The sequence below is a fragment of the Euprymna scolopes genome, unplaced genomic scaffold, assembly GCF_053919585.1.
Source record: "Euprymna scolopes isolate OS-2025 unplaced genomic scaffold, ASM5391958v1 sca35, whole genome shotgun sequence".
Classification (NCBI taxonomy): Eukaryota; Metazoa; Mollusca; class Cephalopoda; order Sepiida; family Sepiolidae; genus Euprymna; species Euprymna scolopes.
The window spans coordinates 1-22850 of NW_027633380.1; the positions used below are offsets into that span (position 1 = coordinate 1).

At 31.1% G+C, this 22850-nt stretch overlaps 1 protein-coding gene across 2 annotated transcripts in view; it reads right to left on the bottom strand.

The window, feature by feature from the left end:
• Window positions 1-3156: 3156 nt before the first annotated feature.
• The window catches only part of LOC145274318 (zonadhesin-like), a 75336-nt gene continuing 55642 nt past the window's right edge, over window positions 3157-22850 (bottom strand). For both annotated transcript variants that reach the window (XM_080127400.1, XM_080127399.1), the window contains 6 exons: window positions 10073-10102; window positions 8572-8816; window positions 7436-7743; window positions 5441-5709; window positions 4230-4420; window positions 3157-3427 (listed from right to left, as the gene is read on the bottom strand). In XM_080127400.1, the coding sequence (XP_079983526.1) occupies window positions 3182-3427; window positions 4230-4420; window positions 5441-5709; window positions 7436-7743; window positions 8572-8816; window positions 10073-10102 (1289 nt within the window). In that variant the 3' untranslated portion in view covers window positions 3157-3181. The remainder of the gene's footprint in view (window positions 3428-4229; window positions 4421-5440; window positions 5710-7435; window positions 7744-8571; window positions 8817-10072; window positions 10103-22850) is intronic.

The window sequence follows — 22850 nt, forward strand, 5'->3', positions numbered from 1 at the left end:
TGGCAATGTGCTTTGTTTAGGGTGAAAATGTAATATATATATATATATATATATATATATATATATATATATATATGACTGCTTCATTTAATCACATGAATTAATATACAAAAGTATAGATTTATGCGTAAACTTTAAGTATTTACTTCAACAGTGTGCAATGATGCACAAGCCTGATGAATCCTAGCGTGGATGAAACGCGGACTATTCTGTGTAGCTTAATCGCCATACATATTTTATAACTTACTATATATATATATATATATATATATATATATATATATATATATATATATATAAGAAACAGATAGGAATATTCTAAATAAATTTAATATTGACACGTGTATTTGTAAGTGTTTCTTTTCTTACCAAATTTACTGTGGCACTATGAGAGGTATTACTGGTGAAATATTGGTGGATAGATAAATAGTAATTTAATTACTAACTACACATGAAAGATGGATCATCAAACTTTTTTTTTTGCATCATATTAATCAATATCAAAATTATAATTTCAGTAAATCACTAAATGAAATCGTATTGTGTCAGGAGTTATTGTAAACTTATAAATATACTGTAATAGGATTAAATGCTCAGGTGAACTCAGGTGGATATGGTGGCGGTGAATGGGTTGCACACACGCAAATTAATTCCATTTGAGGAATGCGAGGCCTCTTCTATTGTCTATTGAAATGCATAATTGGACCAGAAATATGTGAGAGATTATCGGTCAAAGATGTAGAACAATGGCTAATGCGAAATATTAAACATCCTCAAATGAAATAATGTTTATATAAATCGACACAAGAAAAAGCAAACAGACACAGAGTTTGGTCACAGACGGAGGATAATCTGCCAAAACCACCCCCACCTCCATCACGCGCCTTCACTGATGTCACACCATGCCCTATTAAAATCGGAAAGACTGTTATTGGAAATAAATAAAAAATGTATAACCCAGCTGTGCGTGTTTTATTTAGCTACCAAGTGTATATATCGAGACAGTTACAAATATTGATTTTAGAAATTATATATTTTATTAAATTATATATTATATATTATATATTATATATATTGGAAGACCGGCCATGGCGGATATATAACAAACTGATGTTAAGCCATATCCTTTATAACATGATATTAATGCAGGTGTGCCTAAGAGCTCAATACTGTAGCATATAAGACGTTTCTGAAATTTTGAGATGAGGATTGGTTATATGTATTATTATTCAACGGACTACTGTTCTCATCTTGAGTGTGATTTTTACAATGTTTCGGTCGATATAACCTCCGACCTTCTTCAGGTGTATCTTGTCGAACTCGGGAATGTTTCTTTAGAACTCGGGAATTTGGACGGAATTTCGAGCGGAACCTTTTATTTACTTCACGGTGGTAGCATGCTCTTGTTCTGTCAGCCATGACTGGACAGAGGTCCTATGTAATTCGCAGATGTATATTTCGGTCGCCCACGCTGAGGAATGAATCTTCAACCTTCAGGAGAATATCACTTTTACGATTGATTTTTCCCACTGCGACACGGGTCCTTGCGTCAAGCACGAACACCATTAGAGCAGATTGTCAGGATCTTTACGAAGTGTTTTTCAAACTTCGTGAAACAGCTGACATACAAATAAAAAACCGATCATCTCCAAGTATCAGTTTTTTAAATTTTGACTTCTTATCAGTCACTTTTCTCCGGAGGAAGATCGATTAAAACGTTTTGCACATGTCTGACTATCCTATATACATAATTTACAGTCTATAGATAAACAATTCGTGGAGTATATAGGTTGAGAATTGTCCTCACGCACGCATTTTCACTTTTATAGAGATATAGATATTTAAAATGGCCTTTACTGCTTAAATGTACGCGATTGTCTTGATTTTTAGTTGAATAATACTTGTAGATTGGATAATACTTGTAGAAGTGTGACACGATGACGTATTTTGCTAGTGCAGTATGAGTTGATTAATTAAGATAAGAAAAGTGCGTCAAATATCTTGTAGTAATAGAAAACAATTTACTTTATATTGTATTTTGAATGCATTAAAATATAACATGGGTTAATATTTAAAATAAGATTAGATTTTATTTCTGCGGAATAAGTTGAATGAAAGAAGGCGCTGTTTACCTGGCACTTTTATTTGCTGGATATCTAAAAAAAAAAAAAAGAAAAAAAAGAATGAATTAAATTGAAATCATCGGTACTGGTGCAGTGCATGAACTGGGTGTTTATTTTACATATTAGAAACGAGATTTTTCATAAGTGTCCGGTATGGCTAAACCAACAATGACATATACTGTTACCGCGTTGAAATAACGTTATTTATAAACCCTTTCTAACCATGGAGAAAAGAGGGTGCTTCGCAACTAATCTGTACTTTCGTCTAACCATTTAATAAAACAAAAATATTGTAACAATTGAATTTAATTTAACAAAAACAATAATACTTTGAACGTGTGTCCCAGTGTTTTAAACAGTGCCGCATTTTCAGATGCTGCTCGAGCGCGAGCAGACATTTACGAGAATTCTGGTTCGTAATATGCATAATTACTGATTTCCGGTTAGTAAAATGCACAATTACTAACTTCCGGTTCGTACGATGCCCTAGTGTCGGAATTAGCATACCGACGAGTAGGGGGGGGAAGAAAAGACGGTTTAAGTCTTGCAACGAAATGTCGACGTTACTTACAAGCAGTCTTTCCTTGTAAAAGTAACAAATGGGTAACGATGGTCGAAGTGCAACTTGTCTAAAAGACTACAACAACTACTACCACAACAGTAGAGCGGCCACCCCTTTTATATACTCCAACTCTCAGTCAACGAGATTCACGCGTGACTGGAATGTCTATTTAACTTGTAAGGAATAGGCACTCAGGTTATTTGATTAACGGACCACCGGCTGTGTTAGTCACAGCTACCAGCACTCCTTTCTTCCCCACCGACCTACCCTCGGCAAGTCAACCAATTCAAAATTCTCTCACTAGCACTCAATAATGTTTTCTCTATTTTCAGTTTATTATTAATTGTTTTGCTATATTATCGATGTCTATATCTGTGTAAATGAAGCGTTGTTTTATAACGTAACATTCCTATAGCATTTATTTGCCTAAAACCATACATATGTAAAATTTTACAAAGTTTAAATACAGAATGTGTCTTAGATTATGTTTACGAAATCACATAATTAAAACAACAGGAAGCAGAAGGAAAATAAAAATAATAAATAAAAACAGATTACCGTTTGAAACACACTTCTCGCCATGGCGACGAAATCCCCGTTTACATTGACAACCAGAAACTCCATCGAGAAGACCGCATTCACTATTGGCTCCACATGGTTTCATCTTTTCCGCCTTCACTTTACCGTTGAGTTGGCAAGTTATTTTCGATTGACATTTTGAATCAGTAAAAACTTCGTTAAGCTGTCATGAAAGAAATCGAAGAGGAAAACTTTAAAAGATTAATCATAAATTCAAAGAAATATTTCTAAACAACGTGATAATAACGTGAATATATATATATATATATATATATATTGATATATTCATTGATATATATATATATATATATATATAACTATCTTAGCAGTAACTATCTTAGTTGTATAGGACGCGTTGCTTATAACATCATAGAATGTAGAACTGGATAAAATATAAGAATTTAAATCGAGGCATAGCAAATCGATTGCGCCGTGGCCCATATGGTTAGGTTGTCAGTATTGCACACTTCATGCGTGCGACGACCTGGGTTCGCGCCTATGTCGGAGCACGTCACTGATGAGATGCAGTACATCGAAACCCACTTTGGGTCTGGTGTTGTCGATGTAATTGCCGATTTTCTATCTAATTCTGGGTTCTAGCTTTATCGTGAACGGGTATATATATATATATATATATATATATATATATATATATATATGAAAGAAAATTAAAACTGTGAATTCAATTACAATTGTTTAATAACGTGATACGGATGACGCATATTTACAATAATCATAATCCTATCAAACTCATATCCAATCGCATTTCTCAAACAAACATTAAAGAATTATAAAATATCTGTGTTCACAAATCGATGATCGTTACAATTAAAATCATTTAAACTTGTTTGTATTCATGCAATTTAAGATGAAATCAATCACTTACATGCAAGTGTATTATCCCGAATATAACAAATAATGCTCATTTGGACTTATATATTTTTAATCTGCAAGAAATTACTTACGCGCAAGTAGTTTCCTTTATGTTGACAACCACATTTTGAAACGTGAACACATTCATCACCGCTAAGAATGAATCCTTTCTTACAAACACATCCTTCTCCACGAGCTGCACATTTTGGCTTCCGGTTGGTGCAACTAGGTTGGCATTCAAATGCGTTGAATTGATAAACTTTATTCGATTCACATTTCAAAGCTGAAAATATAAATAAAATATTTTGAAATATGCCGTTTATCTTAATGAGTTATAATTTTATTATTAGATTTATAAATCATCTGATCATTGTTATGCATTTTTACATTTTATTTCTGTTGATGAAATTAATCGATATAAAACACTCAATATGCACACACACACACACACACACACACACACACCTTTTTTTTAAGAACTGTATTTTTGGTTGAAAAAAACATGTAGGTTATCCCGTCAATAAAAACTGTACTTTATTCGAAATATATTCATCTAAAAATAATTCTTATCGCAAGAAAAATGGCAATATTTATTTTTATAAAAAAATTAAATTACTATAATTTAAATGATTAAATAGAGGAAATATATTAGTTTTATTTATTTCCAGAATATTGCACTGACAATTAAAATCTATCTCGAAAAGACATTGAAATTTTTACTAGTATTAAGTATTAAATTATGTGAATTACATTTTTCTGTTGATTAAAACTAAAACAAAAAATACATAATCATTGAATAGCATATAATATTCATTATAAACGCCTTCTTATGTTTTATGGAAAAGATTTCATTGTATCAATTGAAATTTTCCCAATATATATAAAAAACAATTGTCTTTTTCCCAAACAAGTTTTATAACAAGAATATAACACTTAGTAAAACAAATATATCACATTTCTAAAACGTTTTGTATTAAAAAAAATTAATGATTAGTTAAAATAAAAACACTACATTTCGAAAAAAAAGTTTTGTATTAATGATTAGTAAGAAAAATACCACATTTATAAAAAGTTTTGTACTAAAAGCATTAATAATTATCAAAAAAAAGCACATACCGCATTTATAAAAAGTTTTATATTAAAAACATTAATAATCAGTTTACAAAAAACACATACCACATTTCGAGACAAGTTTTAAATTAAAAAGATTAATAAATAGCTAAAAAACAAAAAAACACATACCACATTTCGAAAAAGTATTTATATTAAAAGGATTAATAATTATTTACAAAAAAACACATACCACATTTCGAAACTCTTCTCCAATTAACAGCAACTCCTAATTCCTCACATTCGCGCACAAATCCTTCAATTGATTCGCAAAAAACGTTGTTGATATTTTCTTTGTTTCCTTGATACATACACGTGTCAATTTTGCAAGATTCAATGTACTCTTTCACACGGATCGGACCGAGCTTTCTCCTGCATGCAGTGAAAGTAGCATGCATGATGACGTCACATCTTTTTGTTTGTGATGCCGGGCATTTCATGTTGACGTCGCTTACGTCACATCTGAATAAAACAAAAATATATACAAGTTATTACCATAAAGAGAAACGATTGCATATTATAAATTACCATATCATTTTATTTTTTTTTACATAGGCATAACCACATCAAAGTCCAGAGACCACTCGGGGATAAGGGTTAAAAGTGTACAGTAGTCAGTTGGACAATAAAATACTCGTTACTAATGGAAATACGGTAAATTTTTTAACAAGTGGAATGGTTCATCAATAACTTATTTACGTTAGACTTGAAGATAGCCATATTGTAGTCAGCCGGAAAGCAGGAAAACGGAAGACAATTCCACAGGCGTGCAGTTCTAAGAAAGAAGCTGTGTTCATGGAATCTACATTTAGGTTTAGGCACAGATAAAGAGTGGGGGGAATTATTGATAGCGTTTTCAGCTAGGCGAGTGTTTCTTGTGAAAGTTTGGCGAGGGGGGGCATAAATTGAAGCTCAATCGAACACTTTCCATGAAAATAACGATAAAGCAGAGACAAACTCGCAACATCTCTTCTGTGAGATAGAGGTTGCAGCGAAGAGAAAAGAACATCTCCTACGAGGCCACGAAGTCTATTTTGTACTCTGTCAAGGCAGGACAAGTCCTTTCTAGCAGCTCCTGCCCAGATGTGGCAACAGTATTCCATCCTTGGACGTACCTGGCTCTTATATAGATAGAGAATTGCATCAGCAGTTTCTGACGATTTTTTTCTCGCTATTCTCAAAATCAACACAGAGACGAATTTCAAAGTATAAGTTTATTTACAATTAAGCTTTCTGTTCATTGATAAAGAGAGAGGGACTTTAGTTTTAAAGGATGTCCATCGGCCAAATTGTATAAATTAAATATGTTAACTTTAATATTTAAACAAAATGACAAATGTGAATAAAAACGAAAAACAAACTATTTGACTATTGTTATACTTATGTTACCGAATTGGTTTTTCGTCCTTCTTATGTATTTATTTACTTCTAGTATAAAACGTTCCTGTTGCCATTCTCTTTTACGTTTTCTTGTTACTATCCTTTTTACGATTGCTGTAACTTTTAAGGGTACTTTTAAAGTGTCTGTGTTCTTATCAACGTTCTTACTTATGTGGGTGTGTGTATGCTCTTAGTTCTTGCCTTGAAAGGTCTCGACGTGTACGTACAAATACATAATCGTACATACCTGCTTGCCTTGTCCAACGGATATCTTCTTGGACGCTGGCCTGCCATCTCGTGGGGAGTGGTCACTGCAGCAGACAGACGCATTGATAACACAAGATGGATTTGAAGCTTCAATTATTTTATTAAAAGGCAAGCCTATATCTGGACCCTTGGTTGTCGGAGACTCAAGATTTCCCGTCTACATTCTCTGCTGCCCAAGATCAACTTTCAGCCAACGTGGTCCCAACCGGAAACATACAACCACAATTCAGTGTCACCCCTAACTTTCGGTGCACGTCACCCCTAATTTCCGGTGCATTCTATCTAGGTTGACAAAAGGTGACTTGAGTTTGACGCCTATCAAACCCAACCTTTTGTGACCCCCCTAAACTCGCTGATTGGAATCGACAATATACTTACATAAGTTACTATTTCTAGAAACTACCTATATAGCATTTAAGCTGGGATTCCCAATACTACACTCATACATTTCGTTGCTTAGGTTATATGTAAAATTGTTTTGATTGTATGAATCAAATATGATAACTTAAAAAGGAAACGAAAAACAAACTATTTGACTTACTTTGTTTGTGGTTTGTCGCTGTCGTCTTTCACCTTAAAACTGTTTCCAATTAACGAAAATCTGTTGCGATTTTTCGACACGTCTTCCCCTTCTTTCGTTCGGTAGTCGTCTTTCTTCCTGTTGCAATTTCCACAGATTCCGGTCAACTTGTTAGAAAACGTACCAGGAACTTTCACTGAGACTCGATGTTTCCCGTCAAACTGAACACGGAGACCCCATTCTGTTGAAACTGTAACCCAACCACGAGAATATGTGATGGCATATCCCAAATCGCTGTTGATGGGTAATGACCTTTGCATACCATTCACCTACAATGATAAGTAAAATATATCGATTATGTATTGTACAACATTGGCCAGTTACATATTTTTATTTCCATTTGCTAAATATATAGAAAACTATTTTATATAGATTATATTAAATATGTGATAAAATTTATTACATTAAACATAATTTTCATACAGTCTTATCCATCAGCATTTTCTATTTACACCAATCCAATCTTGTTATTCTTTTATAAAGTATTGAATTTAAACTAAAGGAAGATACACCATTTAAACTCGACGCAAATCATTTCTTCATTTGCATATTTTAAAGCTAAATATTAATCAGAAGTGGCATTTCCAGGGCATTCATCGTCAAGCCTAAATATCAGCTGATGCGATATTGCAAACAAACACAGACGGAATTTGATGAACGACATTATCATTATTATTTTTAAATTTTATTTTGAAAAATTAGTTCACCGGGCAAATTATTTCTCGTAATATATAATGATCAATAGAGAATTGATTCTTTAATAATACATATGCTATCTGGATAAGATAAAATTTCATATTTAAGCGTATTGTACGTCCAGGCAAAGCCGGGCTGCCAGCTAGTATATATTTATATTCCAACGCATTCTATTTGCCCTAATCCATATTGTGATTCTTTTATAAACCATTGATTAAATATTTATTACTTACGAGTACTTTATTTCGTGGCAAAAGTCTAATTGTCTCAGTCATGAAAGATTTCTCCTCCAGTAATCGAGTACATAAAGATGAACTACATCAAAAGAGATACTACACTGTGATCCTGGCCCGAAGATTGTTATTTTTTTATAAACCATTGAATAAATAGTTACTACTTACGAGTACTTTGTTTCGTGGTAAAAGTCTAATTGTAACACCATTCAGTTTGACATCGACCATTCGGGTATAAGATACGCGCGTGTTTCCACGATGTTCATTCTTAACTTCAACAGCAAAGAAATGGGGTGCTCCCGTTGTGTTTGTAGCCAATGTATATTTGCAAATTCCCATGAAATGGATCATCTGTCCATCAAATGTACGATAATGAGGATCACCGGATGCTGAGCAGGAACAATCTGGTTTTACTATAAAACAAAACAAATATTTTGATATTCTGATGACAATTTGATCCACGTGGGCGAACCTGAAAAGACATTACGTTGTTAAAACTGTCGTATATGTTATTATGACATAGAAAAGCTACTGAATTTTTTAATATTGTGTAATGAAATATTACTTTACGATATTATTATTTATTATAGACATAATCTATATTCCTATAAATTTGTTTGTTTTTTGTGTATTGATATTCATATTAAAATCCTTTTTTTTATTAAAAAGAAAATACAACTTTGTTATATATGAGTCGTGAAATTGCATTCATCTGCAAAATATCTAGCTAATTTGCATATTCATTTAAACATTTATTTTAATTAATTCCTGATATTAAAATAAATACAACAACTCTCTGGTCCCCCATCGCCAATCTTTCACGAAAAACACTCGTCTAGCTGAAACCACTGTCAAAATTTTTCCCCCCTCTTTATCTGTGCCAAAATCCAAACGTAGGTTCCATGAACAAAGCTTCTTTCTTAGAAGTGCACGCCTGTGGAACTCTGTTCCGGTTGCCTGTTTCCCACCTGACTACAATCTGGATGTCTTCAAGTCCAATCTAAACAAATTCTTGATGAACCGCCCCCTTAAGTAAGACACTTTGTCAAATCTCCAATGCTAACGTACTTAACACGTAATGACCCTTATCGCCGAGTGGCTTCCGGGACTTGATAAGTGGTGACTACCTTGTAAAAAAAAAACTGATGACGGGAACTTTTTAACAAGATGTATGACTCATTTATCCTCCGAATTTTTACAAAATTATCAAACGATCATTTACTGTGTAAAAAATTACAGCTATATCAGCTGGTTATAACTACTGATTAAAAAAAAAACATAATTGACCTCGAACGGAAGAGTCGGAATGTAACTATATTATCGCTGGCTTTGAAAATACTTGTCAGGCGGCTTGGTGTGGACACGACTGGTAATAAATGCCTTTCCTTTTAACTGAAAATAAAAACCCGTGTCAATTTTTTTTTACCACGTTACCTGAAGATCGGTGTCTAATAATCCGGATAATTTTCTCAGTAATAAATGGAACTTGAATAAGTAAAGTTTATATTATTATACGAATCAATTTAAACCAAGAAAATTTTATACAGTTTGTACATTTTACAGTTTGTAAATTTTACAGTTGAATATTCAAGTAAATTGGTAATTCTTCCTCAAAATAATTAAACGCAATTTGTAAATAATAGTTTAAATAAAATTAAAATATATTTACCGAGAGGCAGCGGAAGAGGCAATGCTTCACCTGACAAAATAACGAAAGAATATTTTAGTTGAATGATGCCAATATATTTAAGCGCGACGGTTAAATAATTATTTCAGTTGTAAATGTCACCGAATATATTGCGTTCACATCACGAAAATGGCTGATAACTGTTGGCAATACAATTGAAACACAGTTAAATTTATAAAGCAATAGAAAAGCTGACAATTGAAATGTGGAACATGTAGAAATTCGTTATCAGCAGTAAATTTTTTACAAGATGGAACGATAAAATTGTCGCCATGGAAAAGACCACATGATTCCATTTCCGTTTGATGAAAACCGTTTTTTTTGTAGCTGACCATCTACTATTTGGCCAGTTTTGTACAAATCCCAACAGAGATAGGAGCCTTCTATCATGCTTGAAAGTGACACAATGTTCACAGTTATGACAACAGGACCATTGCCAGCATCCTCAAAATGCAAATCTGGACGATTCAATGCTTGAGAGCACAGCTCAACGGAGTTTCCGGTCACGCTTATGGTCTTTAGTATGATTTCAAGTGAGGGCCACACCATGCTATATCACATCTTCGAAGTCGGCTTGAAAGTCAACAAAGTGTACCTGGATGTGCTGAAGAGTGTTATTATTCGCTGGTGTAATCAGCTGGCCGTTGGCAAACCTCGGGCGAGGCAGCAGGACTCGGCGCCGGTCCACAATCCAAAGAGAACCAGGCTTGACTTCAGAAAGAGTACTACGATTTGTACCTTTCTCTCACTACCCCCCTCCTTTTCCGACCTTAACCCACTGGATTATTTCCTTTGGTCATACGTCCAGAACATCATCAGCATGATCTCCCACAACACCAACGCCAGCTTGATCGCCGCCATCCGCCGAATATTCAACGAGCTCCGCCGACGATTGTGGAAAAGCATACTCCCAGTTACGGACCTGTATCGAGGCTGAGATAGAGGCTGAAGGCGGATACATTGTTGTGTTTTTTTCTTTCAAATTTGTCGTTCAGCCCATCTGTACTTAACGAGAAAATAAGTACAATAGAACCCCGCGATACGGTGGCCCGAGATACGTTTTTTAAGGTTTCGATTTAGAATACGATGTTCTTCACGACAATGGTTACGGCAGTTATCCCACCTTACGATTTTATTTAGAATGTTATCTAATTATATACATGTGTATTATATACTGCACTGTACTTGTTACTTATTTTTAATATATACTGTATAAAAGTATGAGTTCAGATATGGTTTTAAATATAAGTATGTTATAAATATAAGTATAACGTTTTTAATATCAGTATAACGTTTTTAATATCAGTATAACGTTTTTAATATCAGTATAACTTATATAATATAAGTACAACGTTTTTAACATAGTATAACATTTTTAATATTAGTATAAAATTTCAAATATCAGTACACCGTTTTTAATATCAGTATAATGTTTTTAATATAAATATAATGATTTTAATATATGTATAACGTTTTCATTATCAATATAACGTTTTTAATATAAGTATAACGTTTTTAATATAAGTATAACGTTTTTAATATAAGTATAACGTTTTTAATATAAGTATAAGTTATTTTATGACTATAATGTTATTAATTTCAGTATATTGTTTTTAATATAAGTATAACGTTTTAAATATTAGTATAACGTTTTTAATATCGCTTATAAGTTTTTAAAATCCGTATAACGTTTTTAATATACGTATAACGTTTTTAATATCAGTATAACGTTTTTAATATATGTATAACGTATTTAATATACATATAATGTTTTTAATATAAGTATAACTTTTTAAATATAAGTATAGCGTGTTTAATATAAGTAATAAAGTTTTAATATTAGCATAACGTTTTTAATAAGTATAATTTTTTAAATATAACTATGATGTTTTTAATATAAGTACAACGTTTTTATATTAGTATAACTCTTTTAATATAAGTATAACATATTTAATCTAAGTATTACGTTTATGATATTAGTATAACGTTTTTAATATAAGTATAATAATTTTAATATAAGTATTTTGTTTTTAATAATAGTATAGCGTTTTTAATATAAGTATAACGTTTTCAATATCAGCATGACTTATTTAATATAAGAATAACGTTTTAAATATCAGTATAAGTTTTTAATATCAGTATAACGTTTTTAATATGAGTATATTGTTTTTAATATAAGTATAATGTTTTTAATGAGTACAACATTTTTTCTATCAATTTTTATATCAATAATAAAATTATAACATTTTTAATATAAGTATACACATTGTAATATATGTATTACGTTTTTAATATCAGTATAACGTTTTTTTTAATATCAGTATAACTTATTTAATATACGTATAACGTTTTTTAACATAAGTATAACGTTTTTAATATAAGTATAACATTTTTAATACAATTAAAACGTTTTTAATATAAGTATAACGTTTTTAATATAAGTATAACTTTGAAATAAGTATAACGTTTTTAATATCAGTATAACGTTTTTAATCAGTAACGTTTTTAATCAGTAACGTTTTTAATCAGTATAACATTTTGATATAAATGTTACGTTATTACTATCAGTATAACGTTATAATATCAGTATCATTTTTTTAATATGAGTATTATTATGTTAATATATGTATGAAGTTTTATATATAAGTATAACGTTTTGAATATTAGTATAACGTTTTTAATATAAGAAATTTTTTTTAATATAAATATAACGTTTTTAATATCAGTATAAAATTTTTAATATAAGTATAACATATTTAGTATAAGTACAACGTTTTGATATCAGTATGAATAAGTATAACATATAATGTTTTTAATTCAATTATAACGTTTTAAATGTAAGTATAACGTTTTTAATATCACTATAACGTTTTTAATAACGTTAATTCATATATAACGTATAACGTTTTTATTATCAGTATAACGTTTTTAATATCAGTATAACATTTTTAATATCAGTATAATGTTATTAGAGTTAAAAGTTATAAAGTAAAAAGTTTATAAGTATAAAATTATACTGATATTAAAAAAGTTATAAAGTTATAATGATATTTAAAAAAGTTATACTTATATTAAAAACGTTTTAATGATATTAATCAGTGTATTGTTTTTAATACAAGTATAACGTAATGTTTTTAATATCAGTAAGTTTTGAATATCAGTATAACGTTTTTAATATATTTATAACGTTTTGAATAGAAGTATAACGTTTTTAATACCAGTATCACGTTTTTAATATCAGTATAACGTTATTTATATCAGTATAACTTTTGTGATATAAGTATAACATTTTTAACGTTTTTTAATATCAGTATAACGTGTTTAATATTAGTATAATGATTTTAATGTATGTATAACGTTTTTATATCAGTATAACATTTTAATATATGTATAATGTTTTTAATATAAATATTTGATATCAGTATAACGTTTTTAATATAAGTATAACTTATTTAATATAAGTACAACGTTTTAAATATCATTATGAATAAGTATAACGTTTTTAATATCAGTAATTAGTATAACGTTATTAATATCAGTATAACGTTTTAATAATATAACTGTTTTAACAACGTTATACTTATATTAAAAACGTTATAATGATAATGTTTTTGATATAAAACGTTATACTGATGATGTTTTAATATCATATGTTATACTGATAAAGTTTTTAATATCATTTAATGTTTTTAATATAAAACGTTATACTGAGTATGATTTTTCATATAAGTATAACGTTTTTAATATCAGTATAACGTTTTTAATATAAGTATAAATTATTTTACATAAGTACAACGTTTTAATATCAGCATGAATAAGTATCACGTTTCTAATATCAATATAACGTCATTAATATCAGTATAACGTTCATAATAAATTAAATATCAGTATAACGTTCATAATAATTACATTATAAAGTTTATAATATTAGTATAACGTTTTTCATATCAGTATCACTTATATAACGTAAGTATAACGTTTTTAATATAAGTATAACGTTTTTATTAAATATATTAAAAGTATAACTTATTTTATATACCTTATTTTTATAACTTATTTTATATAACTTATTTTATGTAACTTATTTTTGTATAACTTATTTTGTATAACTTATTAAAGTATACCTTATTTTATTAGATTATTAAATAAGTTATACAAAAATATATAAAGTATAACTTTATATATTTAAATATAAATATATATTTATAAATATTAAATATATAAAGTATAAAGTATTACATATATAAAGTATTAATTATTATTAAATATATAATGTATAAATTATTATTGAATATATTAAGTATAAATTATTATTAAATATATAAAGTATGTATTATTATTAAATATATAAAATATGTATTAAATATATAAAGTTTAAATTATTATTAAATATATAAAGTATAAATTATTAAATATATAAAGTATAAATTATTTTTAAATATATAAAGTATGCATTATTATTAAATATATAAAGTATAAATTATTAAATAAGTTATACAAAAATATATAAAGTAAACCTTATTTTATTTAAAATATTAAATAAGTTATAAAAAATATATAAAATATTAAAAAGTATTATTTCTATTTCCGTTTCTAATATAAGTATAACGATTCTAATATAAGTGTAACGTTTCTAATATAAGTATTACGTTTTTAATATCAGTATAAAATTGTTTTTATATCAGTATAACGTTTTTTAATATCAGTATAACGATTTTAATATCAGTATAACGTTTTTAATATGAATATAGCGTTTTTAATATACATCAGCATCACTTATCTTTTTAAATATATATCAGCATCACTTATTTAACATAAAGAACGTTTTTAATATCAGTATACCGTTTCTAATATAAGTATAACTAGTTTCTTATCATAGCAAGCGGTTGGCCGTCAATGCAGATAGTTCATTTTTTTTACCAAAAAATGGTATGTGGCGTATGGTTTGTTTGAAGCGTCAAATGCCTATCATGGAAATACTGATAATCTTTGGCAAATAACAAATAAGATCATGAACAGAAGTGTACGTTCTATCCCAACCATTATCAATGGACGAGAGGTCATCTCGTCAGCATCAGACAAGGCCAAACTATTTGCAAAGAACTTTGCAGCTAATTCTACCCTATGCGACGAAGGCCATCAGCTCCCCATATTTCCTCCTATAACACAGAACACGCTAGGTAACATACAAATATCCGTGCATGAGGTTGCCAAGCTAATCAAGAACCTTGATTCCAGTAAAGCAACTGGCCCTGACGGCATCCCAATTATAGTGTTAAAAAAGCTTCAACCAGAACTTGCTCCCATACTTACGAAACTGTTTAAGCGCTGCCTTAAGGAGAAGTGCTTTCCGACTCCCTGGAAAACCTCACCAGTTTGTCCTGTATTTAAGAATTCAGGTGATAAGTCATCTTTCTTTCAGTACAGACCAATAAGTCTCCTGTGTGTCATGAGTAAGTTGCTGGAATCCATATTAAATAGAGAAATAGTCAATCACCTCAGCAGAAACAACCTTCTTAGTGACACACGATATGGTTTCCGTTCTGCAAGATCTACCGCAGATGTGCTAATGGTTACATCTCACAGGATTGGTGAATCTCTTGACAAATGCTTCCTTTCTAGGGCAATTGCTCTTGACATATCAAAGGCCTTCGACAAGGTATGGCATAAGGGTCTACTTCACAAGATTTCCAGCTACGGTATAACTGGAAATGTTTTCTCAATCGTTAAATCATTTCTCTCCGATAGGCTCATAAGAGTAGTGGTCGATGGACAAAAATCAGAGGCCTGCAGTATTAATGCTGGAGTCCCTCAGGGGTCAATCCTGGGCCCAACTCTCTTCCTGATCTACATCAATAACCTCCCTAAACACATACTTAAATCATTCGATGACATATATGCTGATGACACGGACATCTATGACAACACATCAAAGGCTGTAAATGACAAAGTTCTCTCTGATTCTCTCTCCTCTGATCTCGAGCGCGTGGTTCAATGGGGGAAGACGTGGCTGGTTACCTTTTTTTTTTTTATTATTACATTTTCACCCCAAACAAGGCACATTGCCACTTTGGTGTAGGGGGCTACTATCAGGGGAAACATCTACTGGGGTACTATGTAGGGATTAGGGCAGCGAGATGTTGGTTCACGTTGCACTTGAACTTATGCATGTCAGTACAGTTGGGGAAGCAGTGACCTGGAATGGAATTCCAAAGTCTAGCAGTTCTGGGGAAGAAACTACTGGAGTAGAAAGATATTTTACATCTAGGGATTTCTACAGTGTGGGGGTGGGATTTTGCAGCTTGTCGGGTCTGTCGAGGGTGTTCACGTCGTGGGGGCACAAGTGCTTGCAGTTCTTCAGAGCATTCACCATTATAATACTTGTAGAACAGGCAGAGGGATGCAACGTTTCGACGATGGGACAGAGGCTGAAGTTTTGATGCCAGTTTAGGGCCTATCAGATTTGCGACTCTCTTTTGAACCCTGTCAAGGAGCTAGAGACTAGTAGCCGATGCACCGGCCCAAATATGACAGCAATACTCCATACATGGGCGAATAGTGGCCTTATAGAGGTACAGGATACTTTCGGGTGTTAAAAGTTTTCTAGCACGGTAGAGAGAGCCCACCTTCCTTGCAGCGGCCCTGGCAATGCCCTCGATGTAACTGTTCCAACTCATGTTTCCAGTGAACGTTAGGCCAAGGAGCTTGAGAGACGTACTCTCAGATAAAGAGTCGTTGGCCATTGCTATAGGTGGTAGAGAGGGTTTCTTGTAATTATTGAATGAAACGAGTTTGGTCTTGGCGGCATTGAACGTGACTATCCATGTTTGTCCCCATTCCACTACAGATTGGATGTCATCCTCTAGTGTTTCTGACATTTCTTTAGATATGTGTTCATTTGTTTTCCTGTCGTGCCAGCTATAGAGTGTGTTGTCATCAGCATATATACCCATCTCAGAGGCAATTTTGTCGAGGAGGTCATTTATGAATATCAGGAACAGTAGAGGACCAAGGATAGATCCCTGGGGCACTCCCGCATTTATATCATATTGTTTAGATGTACGACCGTCGAGAACAACCTGGATTTTTCTCTTATCTAAGAAGGATTTAATTACGTTAAGTATTCTACCAGTGCTACCGTATGATCTAATTTTACTGAGGAGACCCTCATGCCATACCCTGTCAAAAGCCTTAGATATATCTAGAGCTACCGCTCTGCCCTCTCCTGCTTTGTCCAGTGAATGGTATATGCGTTCAGAGATTACAGTGAGGATGTCTGCCGTGGAACGGGCTTGTCTAAATCCATATTGATGGTCGGTCAGAAGTTTAGCATCTGTAAGATGCTGGACTAGAGCATGGTTAATTAAGGTCTCAAATATTTTGGCAAAAAGTGGGAGGAGGCTAATAGGGCGATAATTTAATGGGTCAGTTCTTTCGCCAGAATTCTTGAATACTGGTACCACAGAAGCAGTTTTCCAACAGCTCGGAAAGCAAGATTCATTAAGGCATTTGTTGTAGAGTTTGGAGAGAACTGGAGCTACTTCGGCTGAGCACTTTTTTAATAGCACAGCTGGGATGAGGTCGGGTCCACATGCTTTGGAAGTGTCAAGGTTTTTTATGATAGCATGCACCTGAGCAGGGGTGATTTTCAGATCGTCTAGCGTGGCGTCTGTCCGCATAGTAAATTGAGGTAGGGGGTGGTTTAGAGGGTCCAGTGTGGAGTTTGAGGCAAACCGACTGGCAAGCATGTTAGCCTTCTCGGTTGCTGAGCAAAGAACCTCGTGATTGTTGGTTAGTGGGGGAATTGTTGATTGCCCATTATTTACTACACTGTTGTAGATTTTCCAGAAGTCACGAGTTCCTAGTTTTTGTGCTTCGATGCGTTTTTTAGTGGTTTCCGTAAATTCCCTCTTAGCTGTCGCTATTTCTTTCTTAACGTTACTTCTAGCTTCTATGTACTTCTGTCTGTTTGAACTGGACTTATGTCGATTAAACCTGCGGAATTATATTAAGAGAAAGGCGAAGTCATTCTCCTTCGTTGTAGTCTAAAGGCAACTTACTCAAAGTGTCCAAAATTCCATGCATTCGTATAAATTACTACTTATCCATCCATCTATATTTAACTATATTTACAACATATGCAATAACCTATATCTATCAGGTATAACTGTACTCCATATCAAATGTTCTCTTGTATCTATACTGAGCATATCTTTCTATTTCTCCCGCTCCAGAAGATATCTCACTACTGATGCAATTCTCTATCTATATAAAAGCCAAGTACGTCCAAGGATGGAATACTGCTGCCATATCTGGGCAGGAGCTGCTAAAAACAGCCTATCCTGCCTTGACAGAGTACAAAATAGACTTCGTGGCTCAGTGGGGGATGACCTTTTCTCTACCCTGTAACCCCTCTCCTACAGAAGAGACGTTGCGAGCCTATCCTTGTTTTATCGTTATTTCCATGGCAGGTGCTCGTCTGAAATCCAATCTCCGCCCCCCCTCGCCAATCTTTCACGAAAAACACCCGTCTAGCTGAATCTACTGTGAAAAATTTCCCCTGTGGAACTCTGTTCCGTCTGCCTGCTTCCTACCTTACTACAACTTGGATGTGTTCAAGTCCAACGTTAACAAATTCCTAATGAACCGCACCCTTAAGTAAACACTTCATCAAATCTCCACACTAAGGTAATGTACTTGCAATAACCCTTATCCCTGAGCGGCTTACGCACCTTGATAAGTGGTGACCACGGTGTAAAAAAAAACTTTTTTAATATTCATATAACGTTTTTAATATCAGTCTAACGTTTTTTAATATAAGTATAACTTTTTTAATATCAGTATAACTTTTTAATATCAGTATAACGTTATTAATATCAGTATAAAGTTTTTAATATAAGTATAATTCCTATTTCCTTTTCTAATATAAGTATAACGTTTCTAATATAAGTATAACGTTTCTAATATAAATAATACGTTTTGTAATATCATTATAACGTTTTTAATATAGGTATAACGTTTTTAACAGAACATTTTTTAATAATAATTTTTTTAATATCAGTATAACGTTTATTATCAGAATCGCGTTTTAATATCAGTAAAACGTTCTTAATATCAGTATAACGTGTTTAACAGAATATAAGGTTTTTAATATAAGTACACCGTTTTCAATATCAGTATAACGTTTTTAATACGCATATAACGTTTTTAATATAACTATAGGGTTTTATATCAGTATAATGTTTTATTATAAATATAACGTTTTTAATACCAGTATTATGTTTTTAATATAAGTATAAAGTTTTTAATATCAGTAAAACGTTTTTAATATCAGTAAAACGTTTTTAATAAAGTTATTACTTTTTTAATGTCAGTATAATGTTTTTACTATAAGTATAAGGTTTTAATATCAGTATAACGTTTTTAATATCAATATAACGTTTCTAATATAGGTATAACTTTTTTAATATCAGTATAACTTTGTAATATAAGTATAACATTTTTAATATAACTATAAGGTTATATAATATCAGTATAACGTTTTTAATATCAGTATAACGTGTATAATATCAGTATAAGGTTTTTAATATCAGCATAACGTTTTTAATATCAGTATAATGTTTTTAATATAAATGTAATGTTTTTAATATAAGTGTAATGTTTTTAATATACGTAGACGGTTTTTAATAGCAGTATCACTTATCTAATATAAGGATAGCGTTTTTAATATCAGTATAAAGTTTTTAATATCAGTATAACATTTTTAATAACTGTTTTAAATATAAGTATAATGTTTTTAATATGCGTAGACCGTTTTTAATATTAGATTCACTTATTTAATATAAGTATAACGTTTTAATATAAGTATAACGGTTTTAATATAAGTATAAAGTTTTTAATATAAGTACATTGTTATTGATATCAGTATAACGTTTTTAATATCAGTATAACGTGTTTTATATAGGTATAACTTATAACGTTTATAATATAAGTGTAACATTTTTAATATCTGTATAAATAAGTATAACTTTTTTAATATCAGTTTAACTTTTTTAATATAAATATAATGTTTTAAATATAAGTCTTATACTTATATTTAGAACTTTATACTTATAACGTTTTTAATATCAGTATACTTATAAACGTTTTAATATCAGTATAAATTTCTCATATCAGTATAACATTTTTAATATCAGTATAACGTTAGTAATATAAGTATAAGGTTTTTAATATAAGTATGACGTGTTTATATCAGTACATGTTTTTAAAAACGTTTTTAATATCAGTATAACGTTTTTAATATAAGTATAATGTATATATCAGTAAAACGTTTTAATATAAGTATAACGTTTTTAATATCAGTATAACGTTTTTAATATTAGTATAACGTTTTTAATATCAGTATAATGTTTTTAATATAAGTATAACTTTTTTAATATTAGTATAACGTTTTTAATATTAATATAAGTTTATATCAATATAACTTAATATCAGTATAACTTTATAAACGTTATACTTATATTAAAAACGTTATAGTGATATTAAAACCTTATAGTTATAGTTTTTAATATAAGTATAACGTTTTTAATATAAGTATAACGTTTATAATATAAGTATAACGTTTTTAATATAAGTATAACTTATTTAATATAAATATAACATTTTTAATATAAGTGTAATGTTTTATATCAGTATAAAGTTTTTAATATAAGTATAACGTTTTTAATATCAGTATTATGTTTTAAATATAAGTATAACGTTTTTAATATAAGTATTTCGTTTTTTATATCAGTATAACCTTTTTAATAGAACGTTTTTATCAGTATAACGTTTTTAATATTAGTATAAACTTTTTAATATAAGTATACCGTTTTTAATATTCCTATAACGTTCTAATATATCATTATAACATTTTTAATATAAGTATAATGATTTTCATATCAGTATAACGTATTTGATAAGTAATGTTTTGGAACTTCGTCATCCTCATTGCACTTTCATATAAAAATTTAATGGACAAATATAAGGTATAAGGTATAGATATCTAACATAGATCTAAGGATAATCACGTCGGGGTCACCAGTTTTAAAGTTTGCTGCCAAGGTGTGTTCTATGGCACAAATACGTTGACACATCGGTTCTCGCCAGATTCACCGTTTAAGAAACGTTGAACTTGGCCTGTAACAGATGAGTGACTATTTGGGAAGTTTAGTTGCTGTATACTTTCTGGGAAGGTTGGACGTGGGGGCAACCCTCACCCAGAAAAATAACTCCTCACTACAAAAGCATCTATAAATTTATGGGTGGCCTATGCCCCTCGGGGATTCAAGGCTTTGGGATGGAGCCATAGTGGTAGAAAGAGGGAAAAGCGTGGTTTAGTGTGCTTATATATATATATATATATATATATATATATATATATATATATATATATTATGAGAAATACTTTGCCCGGTGGACTAAATCGCAAAAAAAAACATCATAAAAATAATAATGATAATGTCGTTTAGCAAATCCCGTCTGTGTTTGTTTATAATATCACGTCAGCTGATATCTGGGCTTGACAATGAATGCATTGAAAAGGTAACTTCTGATTAAAGTTTGATTTTAAAATATGAAAAGGAAGAAATGATTTGCGGCGATTAAAAATGGTAAACTGAACTCTTTAATTAGAAAAAAATAAAATAGTGAGGGCTTGAACAAGGGAATCATTCAATCTGTAATCGAATGATCCACAACTATGCTATATCTCCAGATTATAATCTGTTTTTAGAAGAAATGATTTGCTGAAACTTTATGATCTTTCCAGGCCGGTATAACGTAAAATATTCCCCTGTACAATTATTCTTTTTTATCTATATGATTGAATAGCTATTTTTAAAACCAGATTTTTCGATTTTCGACACTTATTGTATAAATTTCTGTACAAAACATATCTAAGAACACTGCCAAATATATGAATTAGCTTTGTGTGAAATTTGCAAAAGATAGGCTCAGACGTTTTAGAATCTATAAGGAAGGAAGTCACAGACACTAAGTTTAATAGTAAAGATATATAATAAGACATGATCACGTTAGCACACACACTAGCTCCTATTCAATCTTAGAAGTTAAGCGATGTTGATCCTGGTCAGTACTATAATGGGTGACCATTTGTGAATGCCAAGTGCTGTCTGCGCTGGCCGTTTATTTTCGTATTGTTTTTACTTTGTTCTGAATTTCTTATTGACACGGAAATCAAGCAACGTCGATGTAAGAGATCAGTAGATGGTGATTTCGTAAAACAGACATTCTTCCAAGGAGTATCCAATGTATGTCAATACGGAACAGATTTCATGACTGAGTATAGCCGGTAAAAAGTAATGGTGAAATTTTTACTTTGGTTATTGTCAGTAGTTTAACATGTCGTCTTTCGTAGGGGAACCTGGGGCAAAAGAGATACTTACGGGAAACAGAACTGTCGAGTCAAAGGTAACATTGACATATAAACCATATCCTATGTACTGAACTTTCACAGTATTGGAAAACAATACCACAACAAAAAAAGAGATGAGAAATTATTTTCAAAAGAAATACAGATGATTTATTCAGCTAACTGTATTGTCCCATTTTGCTCCATGCTTGGGGCAAAACGAGACGGATCTTGTTCTGAATAAGTCAGTCTTCACAGAGCTTACAAATGAAGATTGGGGTCTTGTTGCATTCGTCTAGACCTGCACAGCCGTAGGGTGCCCATTTCCTACAGTCCTCTTAAAAGGCT